The following is an 18,843-nucleotide window of genomic DNA, read 5'->3' on the forward strand; positions in this document are numbered from 1 at the left end:
AGCGAGTAGGACAGCAATAGGAGTGAGCGAGATAAGAACAATAGCGCACAAGGAAAAGTTTCGATGCTCGATCCTCGATCAAATCCCCACGACCCCTGAGCCTTCTGCAGCTTCTGCATATGCTATTCTCATCTTGCTCACTCCAATTACTGTCTCGCTCGCTCTTATTGTCATCTTGCTTGCTCTTATACCTTCTCGCTCGCTCACATAACGAAAAATCAATAACTCTGCGGTATGTACCGACATTAGCACGGAACGCAACCTAAGTCGTGCACGTATCTGTTACTCCGTGGCCCTAACGTGGACATTGGCTACGTAGTTCATATGCACGTTTTCAGTCATTCCCAGAGGGCGTATCGCGTTCGCGGATCACCTAAAACCGGGCCGTGTCGTCTCTCATTCTTCTCTCTGGTACATACTACAACCCGGGGCCCTTTAACCGCTTGATACGTCGATGGTCCTCCAAAAACATGGCGGCAAATCGGAAACCAATAGATCAAAGGTGCCGACAGAGAGTGAGCATACTAGTTATACTATGCGGAAACCAATAGATCAAAGGTGCCGACAGAGAGTGAGCATACTAGTTATACTATGCTTTCCAGCAAGCGACTCAAGTCGACACAAGTAATGCTGCGTTTCCACTATACGCGTCGCGCGTTGCGTCACGACGCCGCGTCATGTATTATCCAATCAAAACGTTTTATTTTATGACGTCATTTCCGACAAGATCTCGCGTCGGAAATGACATCATAAAATGAAACGTTTTGATTGGATAACTCATGACGCGGCGTCGTGACGCGACTGAACGCGACGCGCGACGCATATAGTGGGAACGCAGCATTAGGCTGAGTTTTCACTGAGCGCGTCACGCGTCGCGTCGTCCGAGTTGAACCAATCAAAACATTCCATTTTGATCCCGTCACAAGAATGTAATGAAATGGGCCTAAACCTAAGGCTGAGTTTCCACCGAGCGCGTCACGCGTCGCGTCATCCATTGCAACCAATCAAAACATTTTATTTTATTACATTATTTGTGACGGGATGTTTAGATTGGTTAACGACAGACGACGCGACGCGTGACGCGCTGAGTGGAAACTCAGCCTAAAGTCCGTATCAGACTACGGATTGAGATTGAGATTAGATTGAAATTTAATCAATCAGAACAGAGAAAACTGGGGGTCAATCATGAATCTTTTCCTTTAGGGTGGAAACGTGAAAAATGAAAAATCTCTTTTTATTGATGGTAAATAGAAAGAGATAGTCATATAAAACTTTTCACTTTCCACGTTCCACATTAAGGCTGCGTTCCCACTATACGCGTCACGCGTTGCGTCACGACGCCGCGTCATGAGTTATCCAAGCAAAACGTTTCATTTTATGACGTCAATTATTCTCAAATTCAACTGTGGCTGTGTTCCACTTATCGCTCACAACGCTCGCGAGCATCATTTCGTCCTTGTTTAACATTTGACAAATAGTCCAGTCAAATTAGACCAAAAAAACGCTTTTGCTCGGAAGTAAAGCGGGATCAGTGAAACCTTTTTAGAGTTGTTGGGGGTATGTAGAAGAGCTTATTTCTGAGTTCTCGGGTTAATCGGACCGATGGGTTTTTAAGGGGAAGAGGGAGAATACAAAATTTCGTTTTTTCGCAATTTAATCGAAATATGACCAGTATGAAACTTGTACAAGATAAAAATACCTATACCATTAACTGTAATTAAATCACATCGAAATTCATTGAAAGTTGCATTCTGTAGAAAGCCCAAAAGTCAGTCAAACGGTATACGAAGGTCAATTAAATTAATATAATCGTTCAATTTTATTAAATGTAGCAATGTTAACATTTAATGTAGACAAATATTGATTTTAGGTTAGGGTCTTCACAAAATAAATTGTAGGGCTTTAACTCTTAACTAGCACGCGGGATGTCAAACACCCCAAAACCCATCAGACAGCACACAATATCCTATGGATGTCCATATTATGTCCAGAATGCCCATGGACGTTATATAAATATTTAAAGGTATTGGTGCTATCGGGGAACGAATTTCGTCAAGTTTAGGCATCTTACAGTAAAATTGATTATCCCTGACTTAAACATAAAATAAAAATGAGTTTTATAAAAATCAAGATTTTAATTCAGAAAAAAAGAACACAGGCGATCATGAAAATAAATACCTTTTTTTTAAATACCCACTATTATACAATCATACTTTTTTTCGTAAAGTACTCTATCTCAAGAACATCGTGTAAAATTTTTATCAAAAAATATTTATTTTTGACTGAGATGTTTTTTTAGCAAAACAAGCTATTTTTTATAACAAATTTTTTTGAAGCCTTAAAACTAAAAATTTCATAATTTAGGCTAATGGTTATTATTTTCCAGTGTTCAATGTATGTACTTGATTTTTTTCAAGCCTATTGGAGGGCTTCCATTTTGCCGTATCCAACGTTCAAAGTGTGTGAGGTGTACAACACCCCGTGTGCAGATAATGTTCGATCATGGACGTGTGCTAGTTAAGGGTTAAAAGAACTACAAAATGAGGGGTTAGTAAATCATGTACGGTCAAAATTCGCCGTTATTTCGAAAAAACGAAATTTTTCATTCCCCCTGCTCTCTCCTTAAAAACCCATCGGTCCGATTAACCCGACAACTCAGAAATAAGCTCTTCTACATCCCCCCAACAACCCTAAAAAGGTTTCATTGATTCCGCTTCACTTCCGAGCTCAAATGTCTAATTTGACTGGACTAAAACAACAAGGATGAAATGATTCCACGAGCGTTGCGAGCGATAAGTGGAACGCACCCTGTGATTGAGTCCCAGTCTACAATAGGTATTTTAAGCCCTAAGCCCTAAGAAATTGACCAATCACAGTCAATTATTTTCCTTAAATTCAACTATGATTGAACAATTTCTTAAGGTTTAGGGCTTAAAACATCTATTGTAGACCGGGACTGAACAATTTCTTAAATGCCCATCTACAATAGGTGTTTTAAGCCCTAAAGCCCTAAGAAATTGACCAATCACAGTCAATTATTACACTAAAAGTGCACGTCTGCAATAATCATTTTTCACAGATAACTTTTTTGTTTAGAGTCTAAACTTAATTTTGACAACGGTATCGTATTTTTATATGTAATCCGCTAGCCACGCCACAGTCTTTTTGTAACAATGCATTGTAGAATTTTTATATAAAGCGAATGTTTTCGCAAGTTGAGGTTAAAACAAGTTTCGGTATTACAGACGACTATAGGATTCCCTTAAGGGTCGACAGGAGTAACACTACCGACCTCTGTCGGGTTGCTTAGCTGCGAGTCCGTATTTTATTTATTATAAATTTTTTGAGAGCAAAAATGGAAAATCCGGCTATGTACATATACATACAAATAAATAGTGCTATTTGACATATACATAGTGCTCGAAAATTTCTAGCATCAAGTTTGATAGTGAGTTCGGTTTTCCGTGTAGTGACACCTATTGTAGATGAGCACTAAGGCTTAGAGCTTAAAACACCTATATGAGCCGTGAAAGGCCTTCACACGTATAAATGCAGAATAAACAGTGACACACAGGCAATAGACACAGAGTTTCCGTCACGTTGGAAATTCTGTGCCTATTGCCTGTTGCCATCGACGATTCGTCGGTGCTGTTGCCAACCAATCATAGCATTCGAATTTTTTAGGTTGTAATTAACGATTTTTTGGTTATTTCCTGTTCCTGTTGCCTGGCATTGTGCACCTCTATGAAGTTGGCCGGACAACTTCAACGTATCGAACTTTCATTAATTGGAATCGATTGGTGGTCGTTTGGTGGTCTTTGGTAGTCTAGTCCGATCGTTTGGTGGTTAGTCATTTTCTTGTAAAATAAAAATGAAATTTAGCCGGACAATTTTTATTTTTCAACCAATTTAACTTTTTTATAGCTCATTCGACGCGGAATCGTTTGGTGGTCACGAATATCATCATAAAAACGTTTGGTGGTCAACCGTTTTCCTAGAAAATAGAAAAAACCGTATGCGCGTAATGCCGGACATATCACCTCTGTGCCACTAGTCGGAACAATTGTATTTATCACCCAAATTGACTTTGATAGGGCTCAATCGACGCGGAATCGTTTGGTGGTTACGAATATCGTAATTAAAACGTTTGGTGGTCAATGGTTTTCCTGAGAAATAGAAAAAAACCGTACTCTCACACCATTAGTCGCATGACTCCGTGACGTTGGCCGGTAATTTAATGGATAAACATTATTTATTAATCAAATTGACTTTCATACGGCTCAATCGACGCGGAATCGTTTGGTGGTTACGAATATTGTCATTAAAACGTTTGATGGTTAATCGTTTTCTTAAGAAATAGATAAAACCGTACTCTCACGCCATTGGTCGTACGACTCCGTGACGTTAGCTCGGTAATTTGATGATGGATAAACATTATTTATCAATCAAATTGACTTTCATACGGCTCAATCGACGCGGAATCGTTTGGTGGTCACAAATATCGTCATTAAAACGTTTGGTGGTTAATCGTTTTCTTAAGAAATAGATAAAACCGTACTCTCACGCCATTGGTCGTACGACTCCGTGACGTTAGCTCGGTAATTTGATGATGGATAAACATTATTTATCAATCAAATTGACTTTCCTGGCTCAATCGACGCGAAATCGTTTGGTGGTCACAAATATCATAATAAAAACGTTTGGTGGTCAACCGTTTTCTTAGAAAATAGAAAAAACCGTATGCGCATAATGCCGGACATATCACCTCTGTGCCACTAGTCGGAACAATTGTATTTATCACCCAAATTGATTTTGATAGGGCTCAATCGACGCGGAATCGTTTGGTGGTCACGAATATCGGAATTAAAACGTTTGGTGGTCAATGGTTTTTCTAAGAAATAGAAAAAACCGTACTCTTACGCCATTGGTCGCATGACTCCGTAACGTTGTTGGCTCGGTAATTTGATAAATAAACATTATTTATCAATCAAATTGACTTTCATACAGCTCAATCGACGCGGAATCGTTTGGTGGTCACGAATTATGGTCCGGCATTATGCGCATACGGTTTTTTATATTTTCTGAGAAAACGGTTAACCACCAAACGTTTTACTGATTATATATTCGTGACGACCATTACGACCAATGGCGTGAGAGTACGGTTTTATCTATTTCTTAGGAAAACCATTGACCACCAAACGTTTTAAATGATGATATTCGTGACCACCAAACGATTCCGCGTCGAACGAGTTGTATGAAAGTTAATTTGATTGATAAATAATGTTTATCCATCAAATTACCGAGCTAACGGCACGGAGTCGTACGACCAATGGCGTGAGAGTACGGTTTTATCTATTCCTTATACTAATACGTTTACGCGAGCGTTTAACTTACGATATATCACTCGTTTACGCGGAGTAAATTATCGCAAGTTACTACAAAATCCCGTTTACGCGAAGGAAAATCCCGTTTACGCGAAGGAATTATCGTAAGTTACTACAGAAGTAACGCTCGCGTAAACGTAGTATTAGAAAAACGATTGACCACCAAACGTTTTAATGACGATATTCGTGACCACCAAACGATTCCGCGTCGATTGAGCCGTATGAAAGTCAATTTGATTAATAAATAATGTTTATCCCTCAAATTACCGAGCCAACGTCACGGAGTCATGCGACCAATGGCGTGAGAGTACGGTTTTTTTGTATTTTTCAGGAAAACCATTGACCACCAAAACGTTTTAATTACGATATTCGTGACCACCAAACGATTCCGCGTCGATTGAGCCCTATCAAAGTCAATTTGGGTGATATATAAATACAATTGTTCCGACTAGTGGCACAGAGGTGATATGTCCGGCATTACGCGCATACGGTTTTTTCTATTTTCTAGGAAAACGGTTGACCACCAAACGTTTTTATGATGATATTCGTGACCACCAAACGATTCCGCGTCGAATGAGCTATAAAAAAGTTAAATTGGTTGAAAAATAAAAATTGTCCGGCTAAGTTCACACCGGAAATTTCATTTTTATTTTACAAGAAAACGACTAACCACCAAACGATCGGACTAGACTACGACCACCAAACGACCACCAATCGATTCCAATTAATGAAAGTTCGATACGTTGAAGTTGTCAGACTACGGATTGGGATTGAGATTGGATTGAAATTTAATCAATCAGAACAGAAAAAACTGACCTCAAGTTTAGTAAACTTTGCGCTCTGATTGGTCAAAATTCAATCCAATCTCAATTCCAATCCGTAGTCTAAATACGGGCATAACGTCAATAAGGGCTCATGCACAATACTGACAGGTAGCGGCGTCGTCACTTGTGAAATGATCAATTTGTTAATTTTTTAATAAAGATGCAATAAATCATTAAGGTAATGATGGAGCAACGCGTAGCAATTAAGGAGCAATCGTTTTATGTTGGATATACTTGCAGAAGACTGTGAGAAATGTATTTTTCCAAGAAAATAAACAGTTCTTTGCTAAAATATCATACAAAATTAATTATACAAATAGAGCAATTGAAAGTCCCAATAGAGCAAAGCAAGAAATAGTTATTCTACCAAAAATCAATAGGAAATGTTGTCTAAACTCTTTGAGATATAGTTATGAACAATGGAGCTATTATATTACGTTTGAATATTTCCGCCAATGGCTGCCGAGCCATAGTTACAATGGCGGCCGATAAGTGGCGGCGGCGTCACTTGTGAAATGATTAATTTGTTAATTTTTCAATAAAAATGCAATAAATCATAAAAATTATGATGGAGCAATAAGGAGCAATTAAGGAGCAATCGTTCTATATGCCGGATTTAATTGCATAGAGTTATTAGAAATATGTTTTTGAGTGAAAATTATAAATTTTACGTTTTTTTTTTAAATATCTTAAAAAATAATAATTTTAAAAAGGGAGCAATTGTTGATTCTGAGGGAGCAATTAGGGAGCAATCGTTTGAGCTTTAGTTTATTAAAAAATATAAACTTGCAGCGCCAACTTATTTCCGGTATTGGCGACGCCAGAGAGAAGGATGAGAGGCGCAATGACGGCGATTTTCTTGGGACGCTTTTGCAGGCCGTACAGTAGCGCCACACATCCACTTTCAGGAATTGGAACTACGAGTCACATCCACTTTTCGATGCTGTCGATGAGAATTTGGTTCATGTCCGTGCTATGTATACATCCACTTTTCGATATTGTCGGTCTTTGGTGGTTCGTGTTGTCATAAACCACCAAAGACTGACAATGGCGACAATATCGTGTCGACACAAACCACCAAAGACCGACAATATCGAAAAATGGATGTATACATAGCACGGACATGAACCAAATTCTCATCGACAGCATCGAAAAGTGGATGTGACTCGTAGTTCCAATTTCTGAAAGTGGATGTGTGGCGCTACTGTACGGCCTGCAAAAGCGTCCCAAGAAAATCGCCGTCATTGCGCCTCTCATCCTTCTCTCTGGCGACGCAAAGATTCTCCCCAGCGCGCCTGGTGGCCGCATGTTGAACTGACGTAAAAAACCAATCTTTGATTACTTTTAATGTGATATATATATTTTTTTTTTTTTTTTTTAGATTAATAATAAACCAACAAACGTTAAAATTAGACCAACAATCATCAGCAAACGATTACGCATCGATTAGGCTTTTTTTAAATTAAAAATAAAATTGTTTCGTTAACTTAACGCTAATTTTTCTTTTTTAATTTAAAAAAAAAATTAAGAACCAACAAACGTTGCAATTAGGCCAACAATCACCAACAAACAATCAACAAACGATAAAAAAAATAATAATAAAGTCGAAGTCGACCGGCTAAAGTTACCGGAGCTTGTGAGTTTGTATTTGTACATACTCCTTATCTCTATACTTTATGGTTGATCGCATTTAGGTTGCAGTACCACAGTATATACAGTAGCGCAACTCTCCCGATTTCAGCGTGTACGAAATTCAACTGCACATGCGCGAGCTAAGTAGATAACCAATCACAGAACTGATCTTCTGTCGCATTTCCTCTCTCTATTTCTTCTATAGCGCTTTCTCTCTTACCTATATAGCGGTTAAAATTGGCGGTAACAGACATCTTACAGAAGTGAAGTGTGCGAGAAATCGGAGTTAGACGTGAAAGATAGAGAAAGTGAGCAGGAGTATTCAGTGTTTAGTGTTAAGTGTTCAGTGTTCAGTGTTCAATTACATAAAGAGTGAAAGAAATAAAACTTAAAATTGACAGTTAACCAAGAAAAATTGTATTTAGTCTTAGAGAGAATAGTTAATCTGTATATAAATAATATTGTACAGATTTTCTATTCTCTTTTAAAAAGCACTTTTGATCTTAGCTTTGTTGCAGGTGCTGCTTCTTGGAAGACAGGAAAAATATCGAAAAAGATGAATCGTAAATCAAGTTTATGGTGTGTTGCGAAGAAGTGCAACAATAATAGTACGGAGAAAAGACACTTTTTTTTATTTCCTAAGGAACATGATAGGTACAATTTGGTTTTAATTATCATTTTTTAAAGCATGTATATAATTTTATATAGATATATTGAATCTACACACATAATTCAATATTTTCATATTTTCCTAAAATCTATCTATATATATGTAATATATTTTTTATGTTAATAACAAATTGGCATAACATTTTTAGATGGTTGCAATGGATACATGCATCCGGAAGACTCGACTTGCAAGTGATGGGCCCAGAATATGGTCATCGCAACTATCGACTATGCCACTTAAGGTTTATATTGAAATTAACTGTCATATACCATTTTTTATAACTATATGTATTTTGTATGTGTGTGTGTGTGTGCGTGCGTCATATATATCTACATGCACGGGTTTATTGTTTCGTCTCTTAGGCTTAAGGTTTCTTGAAATTAACTCATAACATTTTTTGTAACTGTGTACTTTGTATGTGTATGTGTGTGTCATTTATATAGCTATATGCATGGATTTATTGTTTCATCTTTTAGATTTAATGTTTCTTGAAATTAACTGTCATGTAAAACTTTTTATATATAACTATGTACTTTGTGCGCGTCTCATACATCCATATGCATGTGTTTATTGTTTCGTCTTTTAGGTTTAAAGTTTCTTAAAGTTGATTGTTACATACAATTTGTTATATGCACAATATGTATAGTTTTTAACTATAGTTTTTTTGTAATATATTCGTATAATTGTGTTAATATAAAATATAAAATAAGATATTTATCTTTATTTTTAAATCTTGCTATCTAATATTTTGTTTATAACGTAAATAGGTGTCTGTGCTTCTCGCGCAAGGAGTCATAATTGCCGCATAAATAAATAGAAGACTACAAAGAAGACGGAGCATTTCCCCATTGCATAAATGTGCATCTTTTACATACTTAAATTAAGTATCATGGCAAGTATATTGGCAGGTTAAAGAAGAGAGATTTTATTTTTTTTTTGCACTTTCTTTTGTTTTATATCAAAATTTGGATCAAATAGCAATATGGGTGCTTACGAAGAAACGCTCCGAGTCAGAATTGGGTCAGAGGTACGCACGCCTCTCTATGATCCAATAAGTATTTCATGTTCTGCCCTAATCTGTCTCAAATAGCGAGCTCCGGTAACTTAACCGGTCAACTTCGACTTTATTAATTTTTATATTTTTTTATTGTTTGTTGGTTGTTTGTTGGTGATTGTTGGCCTAATTACAACGTTTGTTGGTTCTTAATTTTTTTTTAAATTTAAAAAGAAAAATTAGCATTAAGTTAGCCGGAAAAATTTTATTTTTAATTTCAAAAGCTTAATCGATGCGTAATCGTTTGCTGATGATTGTTGGTCTAATTTTAGCGTTTGTTGGTTTATTATTAGTCTTAAAAACAAAAAAAAACGAAAAATTATCTCACATATTAAAGTAATCGAAGATTGGTTTATTTGCTTACGACTTTTAAGCTTTATTTCTATCAATTTAAGGCTAACATCTATAAAACTGCCATATGAATACGGGCCTTAACATCGGCAGAAAATCGCGAAATTGAAGAAATATAAGTTTATAAGTTCTACTTTGAACATAAAATTGTGCTTAAAATGGATTAATTATGAATTTATCATTTTCTTCCCATGAACTCTTCATTCAAGACGCCTAATTGTCAAAGTACGTATAAAATAAATGTCAAACTTACCATATGTGCTAAAAAAATGATAGAATGAAGTATATCATACCTAAAGCCTGATCTACAATGTGCTCTTTGCTTTCTGTTTTTTGCTCTTAACCTGTTTGCGACTATCCCGTATTTCGCAATTGCGTCGCGTAACGCGATGTTTTTTGTTCTCTGTCGCCTAAGATAAAAATTGACGAACTTCAGAAGAGACAAGAAACATCACGTTACGCGACGGAATTGCAAAATACGAGATAGTCGCAAAGAGGTTAAGAGCAAAAAACAGAAAGCAAAGAGCACATTGTAGATCAACCTTAAATGTGATCACTTAAAAACATGATACAGTGTTTCATGATATGCGCATTATGTGTTGGCGTAAGAACTGAAATTTAAATAAGTTGTATTTTTATAAATAAAGATTATTTATGTGATCATTAAGAATATATATTATTTTATAAAAATATAAGCTTCAACCTGATTGAATTTACATAAAATTGAAGAGAATTCTCGTATTCATACGTGAATATACGTTTCCTAGTAGAATTCTCTTGAAAAAAAAACCTACTTCTCCAATGTATAATGCTTCCGTTTCTCACTTGTGGAAAGTGTTTTACTGTAAAAAATATAGATTTGTTTGAAGTAACAAAACGTCATTTTTTTTAAGAACCTTATTATTTCATACAATTTTCATAAAGATCCTAATGTTCATGTCTTTTACAATAAATAAGTACTATATGTATATCAGGTCTATATTCCACTTCTTAGCAAGAACTATTCTTACAAATTATCTGCACAAGTTTCTTAAAATATAATTTACATACTAGGAACTCGAACTGGAGCTTTACGTTACATTGAAGTGCTATATGCATTAGCAAACAGTATGTTTATATATAGTGAAACCGAATCTATAAGCAATATAATACATATACAGAGTAAGAGTTAGAGAATAGAATTAAATTCGCAGTTTACAAATAGTTTTGATTTACATAGATGTTAGCCTTAAATTGATAGAAATAAAGCTTAAGTCGTAGGCAAATAAACCAATCTTCGATTATACTTTAATATGTAAGATAATTTTTCGTTTTTTTTTTGTTTTTAAGACTAATAATAAACCAACAAACGCTAAAATTAGACCAACAATCATCAGCAAACGATTACGCATCGATTAGGCTTTTTTGAAATTAAAAATAAAATTTTTCCGGCTAACTTAATGCTAATTTTTCTTTTTAAATTAAAAAAAAAATTAAGAACCAACAAACGTTGTAATTAGGCCAACAATCACCAACAAACGACCAACAAACAATAAAAAAATATAAAAATTAATAAAGTCGAAGTTGACCGGCTAAGTTACCGGAGCTCAAATAGCGACCGGGACGACCGGATCATTCAAACACGGCTCTCTAAGCTGTTACAAATATGTACAACCTAACCAAGATGTTATAAGAATTAATTAAGATATTGGACTTCGTCACGAGTCACGAGCCTATTGTAAAGGTATAAACCGTTCTTCAAGAGGTAAGTATTACATATATTTAATAATATATGCAATATATATATATATATATATATATAATAAATACATATAAAATATATGTATTTTTTTCTTTAGATTACTTTATCGGGATATTGGATTCTTATATACTGTTGTTTAAGAGGTAACTGTTACGTATATTTAATAATATATGCATAATATATATAATAAGTACATATAGGTACTTGTGTAATATATATACTCTTTCCTTCAGATTTATTTACCGGGATGTTGGACTCATCGTCACGAGTCACGAGTCTACTTTAGGAATATGTACTGTTGTTCAAGAGGTAACTGTTACGTATATTTAATAATATATGCAATATATATAATAAATACATATAGGTACTCGTATAATATATGTACTCTTTCCTTCAGATTTATTTACCGGGATGTTGGACTCATTGTCACGAGTGACAAGCCTTCTTTAGAAGTGCCGTTCTTCAAAAGGTAACTATCTACGATTATTGTAATGTAAAGTAAGGCTAATAGCATAACTTACAATTTATGTTAATGTACGTATATGGAACAATATTATATTGAAATACCTACTAAATGCTAATTGAAGATGTTAAAATTTTAATACACACACACACATGCGTTTCAATATCTACAATTAGCATTTATTACATCTGAATATGTATTATTTTGTTATGTATATGTAAATTTATATTAACGGTTTGCATGTACAGCTGTATTTTGTATTATTGATAAGATGTTATTTATATTTACATGCAGCATTTATAAAGAATTATCTTTATTTCTTATTATATTATATTTTTTTATGTTCGTTGCTTTACAAATATTTTATAATAATAAATAATTTACAAAAATATTAATGTTTGTACATATACAGGAAGCAAAAATGGATCTTGTTGATATGTGGCAGTTATTTTTTGATGAATACTATGAAGACCAAGAAGATTATGTAGCATTAATTCGAGAGCGGCATGTAAAAATTCAAAATTTTTATGAGGATGTTGTCAGAGCATATTCCTTAAATGGTAACAAGATTTCTTTGAATTATTATATATTATTTGAACAATATATATTACAATAACTGGAATTATTATATATTATTTGAACAATATTACAATAACTGGGTAGGAAAAATTGTTAATTAAATTACATTATTTTATAATTATTAACTTTGATAATAAGGCATTGTTTTGTTGCTGCATTCTGTTTATATTTCTTATTTAAAGTTGAAAATTAACGATTTTATCGGAAGTAAATAAATTATAATCAATATTTTCACTACATTAAGAATCACAAATTAAATGTCAAAGACGAAATAGTAATAATTATCATAATCTGTGAGGTATAACATATTTTGAGAAAATCCTAGTTACGTAAAAAATAATAATATTCTTGAAATATACACGTAAAACTGATAAAAATATAAACAGAATTTATGGAATATTAATTTGTTTCTTTTCTAGATTTTAAGACACATTTTCGTGTCGAAAAAATTACATTTGAACTGCTAGTTCAAGATTTTGGACCACTATTATATTCGGATCGAGGTCCTAAAGAAATATCTCTTGACAAGCAAATTGCAATGTCATTATGGTTTTTCGGAAATCAGGAAGTGTATAGGTGAGTAATTTCATAGTATTTAAAGACATATAATACATGTCAGGTTCCTTAATAAATGATTAATGTAATTACAAAAAGGGTTCAATTACATAATTGTTATTTAAATCTTATAACTGTTATTAAAAACAAGTACATTATTATTTTCATTATTAACGTACGTTATATTAATTCAATTAGAATAAATTTTAATTTATTCAATTACCCCGGTTTACAATAGGTGTAGTAAAGCCGTTAGCTTTTAGCTTTAAACCTAATTTTGTTGTAATTTTCAGATAAAGCGTACTACCTGTTTTTCACGCTATGATAATTTGTCATACAGCTTACACCTTAGTGATCAGATTATATTTTATTACTTTTGACAACGTGAAAAATGCATTTTGCCAGAAATGACGTCAAAGTTTTGAACTTAATAGAACAAAATAACAACATACTATACCTATTGTGGACCTGGGATAACAGTTCCATTAGTTTCATTCAATAAACATATATGTATCTTAAAGTAAATTTGATTAATAATAAAATATTTTATTTTGTTTATTTTAATCAGTTGGGATTAAAAATTACTGTTGAAAATTATATTACTCCTTTTATTATTTTACTGAATTTCAGATGTATAGCAGACCGATTTGGTGTGTCTAAAGACACTGTATGGAGGTCTGTATTAAAAGTATCAGAAGCATTGTCCGCTAACGTACACAATTATATTAAATGGCCTAACCCGTTTGAAATGGACCACTCTCAGCAAAAATTTGCACATATATAGCTGGTTTACCTGGTGTAATTGGTGCCATTGATGGATGTCACATCCAGATTAGTGCTCCCACAATAAATCCACATTGTTATGTAAACAGGAAAGGCTATCATTCTCTACTTCTACAAGGAATTTGTGATACTTCATTAAAATTTATAGATGTTTTTGCTGGGATCTGTGGAAGTGTCCATGATTCCCGAGTTTGGAACATGAGCGATATTAGACGTGTAATAGTTGAAAATGATCATAGATACTTCCAAGATTATTATTACCTTCTTGCTGATGCTGCATATCCATTAACTAATCGTATGCTCACACCATATCGCGACAATGGCCATCTCCAACAATGGCAAATAAATTATAATACTAAACATTCCAAAACTCGTGTTGTTATCGAACGGGCGTTTGGTATGTTATTAGGCAGATTTCGGAAATTAAAATATATATATGCATATAATACAGAGTTTATACCTCTCATAATTCTTGCATGTTGTATTTTACATAATATTTGCATCAATAACGAGGACGAAGTACTAATTGAACCTAATGTGCATGTAAACATCGATGAGATTGGCCTTGCAGACTTAGAAGGGAATGTAAAACGAGACACGTACTATTGCGCACATGTTACATAACATGTAATATACAGGAATGTCTGAGGATAAGTAGTGAGAAACATGCATTCGCAATATATATATATATATACATTCGCAATATATACATTCGCAATATATATATATCGCGCAATATATATATTGCGAATGTATGTTTCTCACTACTTATCCTCAGACATTCCTGTATATTACATGTTATGTAACATGTGCGCAATAGTACGTGTCTCGTTTTACATTTCCTTCTAAGTCTGCAAGGCCAATCTCATCGATGTTTACATGCACATTAGGTTCAATTAGTACTTCGTCCTAGTTATCGATGCAAATATTATGTAAAATACAACATGCAAGAATTATGAGAGGTATAAACTCTGTATTATATGCATATATATATTTTAATTTCCGAAATCTGCCTAATAACATACCAAACGCCCGTTCGATAACAACACGAGTTTTGGAATGTTTAGTATTATAATTTATTTGCCATTGTTGGAGATGGCCATTGTCGCGATATGGTGTGAGTAGAGAGCCTCTAGGAGAGAGAGGCGACAACGGGTCATGTGACCAGCCATTCCGTGATTGGCTAGCAACATTATTGAGGGGGGCAAAGGCGAGATTGCGACGTCAATGCAGAAGAGCGTAGGAGGGGGTTAGCGCAGGCAGGTTAAGTCAGGTTAAGTTGAGGTAAACACGCCGCATGGTCATCCGCGCGTGAGTGACTGAGTGACAAAATTAACATCAATTCAACGAAGGAACGGTAAGTTTTTATTTAGCAAAAGTTGAAAAAATATAAAGAAAATTATTAAAATATTATTTACGTGCTATAATAATATTACAAAGCTATATGCGAAATCTGCTGCACAGAACAAAAGTGTCATTATTTTTTTAAACCGAGTATATTGCAGATTCTTGATGAATAGTGTAGTTAAAAAATAAATAAATACTACAGTACAGTACTAATTTATTGTTTTTGTATTACAGGCACTAATCATGCCATCGAGATGCACCGCATTTAAGTGCAGTAACAACAGCAATGACGGCTACGCACTTGTAACATATCCGCAAAATGAGTCGCTGAGACAGAAATGGATCGCTGCGGTTGGAAGAGGAAAGAGCTGGTCACCTAATAATACTCAAAAACTTTGCGAGGTTAGTAACAATATGCAGTATGCTCTGACTTTGCACTTCGGAAGATAAATAGATGTAACCACGTAATCTACTGTTAGACTGAAGTATATATTTGTGATTTCCTTTCTCTAGATACACTTCCAACCATCAGAAATAAAATTTGTCGCTGGGCGTAAACAAGTAAAACTTGGTGCAGTTCCTTCACGGTTTTGTACGTGCAGTATAAGAAAAAAACGAAATATCTTACATCTACATCAAGATGGCTGTGTGCAGACTTGCAAACCACTAACCAAAGAAGATCTACAAACGAAGTCTCAAGAAATTGAAGACGATGCGCAGCCGATAGTTCACAGCCGTGATTTCGCAAAGTTTGCAGCAGACCGCAGCTTGCGGGTTGGCAGGTGTCCCTTGCTTAATCGCCGCGATCACGCCTAGAATCTCGAGTCACTGCATTTTTTTCCGACGAGAGGAAATATTGTGAAATGCTATTATTTATAGGGAGCGAGGTCGCGAAGTGATTTAACGTATTATACCGGACGTTCAATCTGAGATATACGTAACGCTTGTCATTTAATTATTAACTTTGCTAACGTTATTTATTGTCTCAATTATTTTTTTAGTTACTTTTAAAGGAATACCAGGAAATAGTGGTGAGAAAAATTAGAAAAAAATGTAGCATAGAAAATAATTATTATCACAATTAGGCGAATTCATGCCTATAAAAAGATATGTTAATAAGAAATATTCGAATTTTTTTATGTTAACGCTAATCTAAGATCGCTCGATACGTAATAATCACGCGAGAATCTCGTCGCGCCTCTTTCAGAATGATAACATGATAACATAATGTATACATAAAGCAACATAAAGAGACATGGAAAATTGACGTTAGAAGTGTCCGACGCACGTTAACCAGCATAAGTGCCGGAAATCTGTGCGCGGTCGGCCGTACAATTTATTATCTCGATGTAATACGTCGACGAGCGTAGCGAGAGTTTTGCGTGACGATATTTGTCGTGCGAATGGATGTGTTACGAGACAGCTTAATAACATGATCGCGTGACATTTCAATAATAATACCTACCGCCATTTCCCTTTTAGTTATAATGATAGGATATCGATAGGGCAGAAATGAAGAGAAGTGAAAACGAGAATGCGAATTCACCGAGGAACACCATAATAAAGGAAAATGTACAATTGCGGAATGAAATGAAAGGAACTGTGGAAGAAGTGGTAAAAGTAAATGAGAAGATAAAAAATAAAATCGAGTGTTTACTTATCAAAAGCAACAAGCTTAAAACATCGAAATAGCAATAGAAATAAATAATTCAAATTCTTATATTATAATCGCTGATAAATCATTGCACACGTATTGAATAACATAAATTAAAGAAAGTGTCATATTGTAAACGTATACGTGTTATAGGAACATATTTTTCATTATTATATTATCTATCAGTCAATAATATCGTGTGTTACTTAAACAAACTATAAAAACATAGCAATAGAGATAAACTATTCGAATCCTTACATTGTAATCGCTAATAAATCATTGCACACGTATTGAATAACATAAATTAATTAAAGTGTCATATTGTAAACGTACGTATTATAGGAACATATTTTTCATTATTATATTATCTATCAGTCAATAATATCGTGTATTACTTAATACCCGTTTTCACTAACGCCGTTTAACTTGAACCTTAGTTTAATTCACTCTTTGTCTCTTTCTCCTTTAAAAATAGACAAAGAGTGAATTGAGCTAAGGTTCAAGTTAAACGATGTTGGTGAAAACGAGCATCATAAACAAACTGAAAACGTAGCAATAGAGATAAACTATTCAAATCCTTACATAACTGCTAATAAATCATTGCACACGTATTGAACATAACTTAAACGTACAATATGGCATAATATTATACAATATTGTTTCATTAGTTTGTACCAATTAAGTTCTTTGGAATTGTGGCTGTTCGTTTTACTGGATTGAAATTATCAGCTAAAAGTCTTGAGCCCATGCTCTTGCTGCCAAAGGCAGATGTATTATTCTTATTGACAGAAATGCTGCTTAATTCTAATGATATCTGACGCAATCTCATGCTACAATATCTGGAAATTAAAAGATCTTTCCTATTATGACAAGTGCTAATGGTGAAATTACTTAATTCGTTTTTCAAATGGTGTTCCAATTTTGCTTTCAATGCTTGTCCTACATCTTTGAGTTGATTCTTTATGCCTTTCAGAATTAATTCTATTGCTTTCAAAAGTTGAAATACCTCATCTGAGACCGAAACAAGAGCTCCCTCCAGAAATTCACAAGCTTTTACAAAGCCGCCTCTGGGATGCAGACCTGGACCTGAATGCAATAGTTTTGAGTAACAATCAGTGCACTTTATTCGCTGCTTAAGCTTGAACACAACGTAGCCACACATTTTGTATAAGATTTCTTCCTCCTCGTCCGTTAAACATCCAGTTGCATTCAACTGTGGGAACATAATTGACGGTGAAGTATCAGTTTCTTCTGGTTTTCTATTTCTTGACATCAGGTCAATCAACGTTGGAGATCCATCAAAGTTATAGCTGGAGCTACTTATCGACACAGCTTTACGTGATATGGCCAATTGTTTCAGACGATTTTTACATTCCAGAGCAGAGGGTTTTGGCCGTTGTATACGAATGTTGGAAAATTCATTTTCAATGCAGTCCTGACTAAAGCGGGCTAAACATAAAAAATCCAATGATTTCGTTTGAAGTAACATCTCTTGAATTTCTAATATAGCTTCCAAACACATAATCATATGTGTGAGAGTGACTTTTCAATCTCCTTCAATCGTTGCATTTCTGAAGATAGAAATAAATAAGCGAATAGTTTCTATTGCTGTATGATAACAGTTCATCTTATTAAAACTCAATGCAAACAATCTGTCACGTGAAGTCATTATCTTGAATAAGTGTCTTAACATTAAAATAAACCAAGCTGTTGTCTCCATTACTGAGTCATTCATAGTTTCACTGAGACGAAAAAGAGCTCCTGCTGTTTGAGGGCTGATAGTGTAGCTGGGTCACCTTCATTTTA

General features: G+C 34.5%; 2 protein-coding genes and 1 long non-coding RNA gene across 16 annotated transcripts in view; 2 read left to right on the plus strand and 1 right to left on the minus strand.

Moving 5' to 3' along the window:
• Positions 1 to 15,080, minus strand: part of LOC143907130 (uncharacterized) — a 72,422-nt gene extending 57,342 nt beyond the window's left edge. For 2 of the 13 annotated variants that reach the window (XR_013259729.1, XR_013259734.1), the window contains exons 1-2: positions 14,298 to 14,485; positions 14,047 to 14,147 (exon numbers count right to left, since the gene is read on the minus strand). The gene's annotated coding sequence lies outside the window, so the exon portion shown is untranslated. The other 11 variants (XM_077423662.1, XM_077423661.1, XM_077423665.1 and 8 more) reach the window with 10 other exon arrangements.
• On the plus strand, positions 8,253 to 9,772 carry LOC143907140 (uncharacterized). Its single transcript, XR_013259741.1, has 2 exons — positions 8,253 to 8,494; positions 8,659 to 9,772. It is a non-coding gene; the product is annotated as an uncharacterized LOC143907140 (long non-coding RNA).
• On the plus strand, positions 11,898 to 14,266 carry LOC143907138 (uncharacterized). Of its 2 annotated transcripts, none has more exons than XM_077423683.1 (5): positions 11,898 to 11,965; positions 12,054 to 12,125; positions 12,532 to 12,679; positions 13,118 to 13,274; positions 13,884 to 14,266. In XM_077423683.1, the coding sequence occupies exons 3-5, from the start codon at positions 12,541 to 12,543 to the stop codon at positions 14,035 to 14,037; spliced, it is 450 nt and encodes a 149-aa protein (XP_077279809.1). In that variant the 5' UTR covers positions 11,898 to 11,965; positions 12,054 to 12,125; positions 12,532 to 12,540; the 3' UTR covers positions 14,038 to 14,266. The 2 variants fall into 2 exon arrangements, with proteins under 2 accessions (XP_077279809.1, XP_077279811.1); XM_077423685.1 differs by lacking the exon at positions 13,884 to 14,266 and adding an exon at positions 13,547 to 13,732.
• Positions 15,081 to 18,843: the final 3,763 nt, after the last annotated feature.

The sequence above is a fragment of the Temnothorax americanus genome, unplaced genomic scaffold, assembly GCF_048541705.1.
Source record: "Temnothorax americanus isolate GAGA-0224 unplaced genomic scaffold, ASM4854170v1 Scaffold8, whole genome shotgun sequence".
NCBI lineage: Eukaryota > Metazoa > Arthropoda > Insecta > Hymenoptera > Formicidae > Temnothorax > Temnothorax americanus.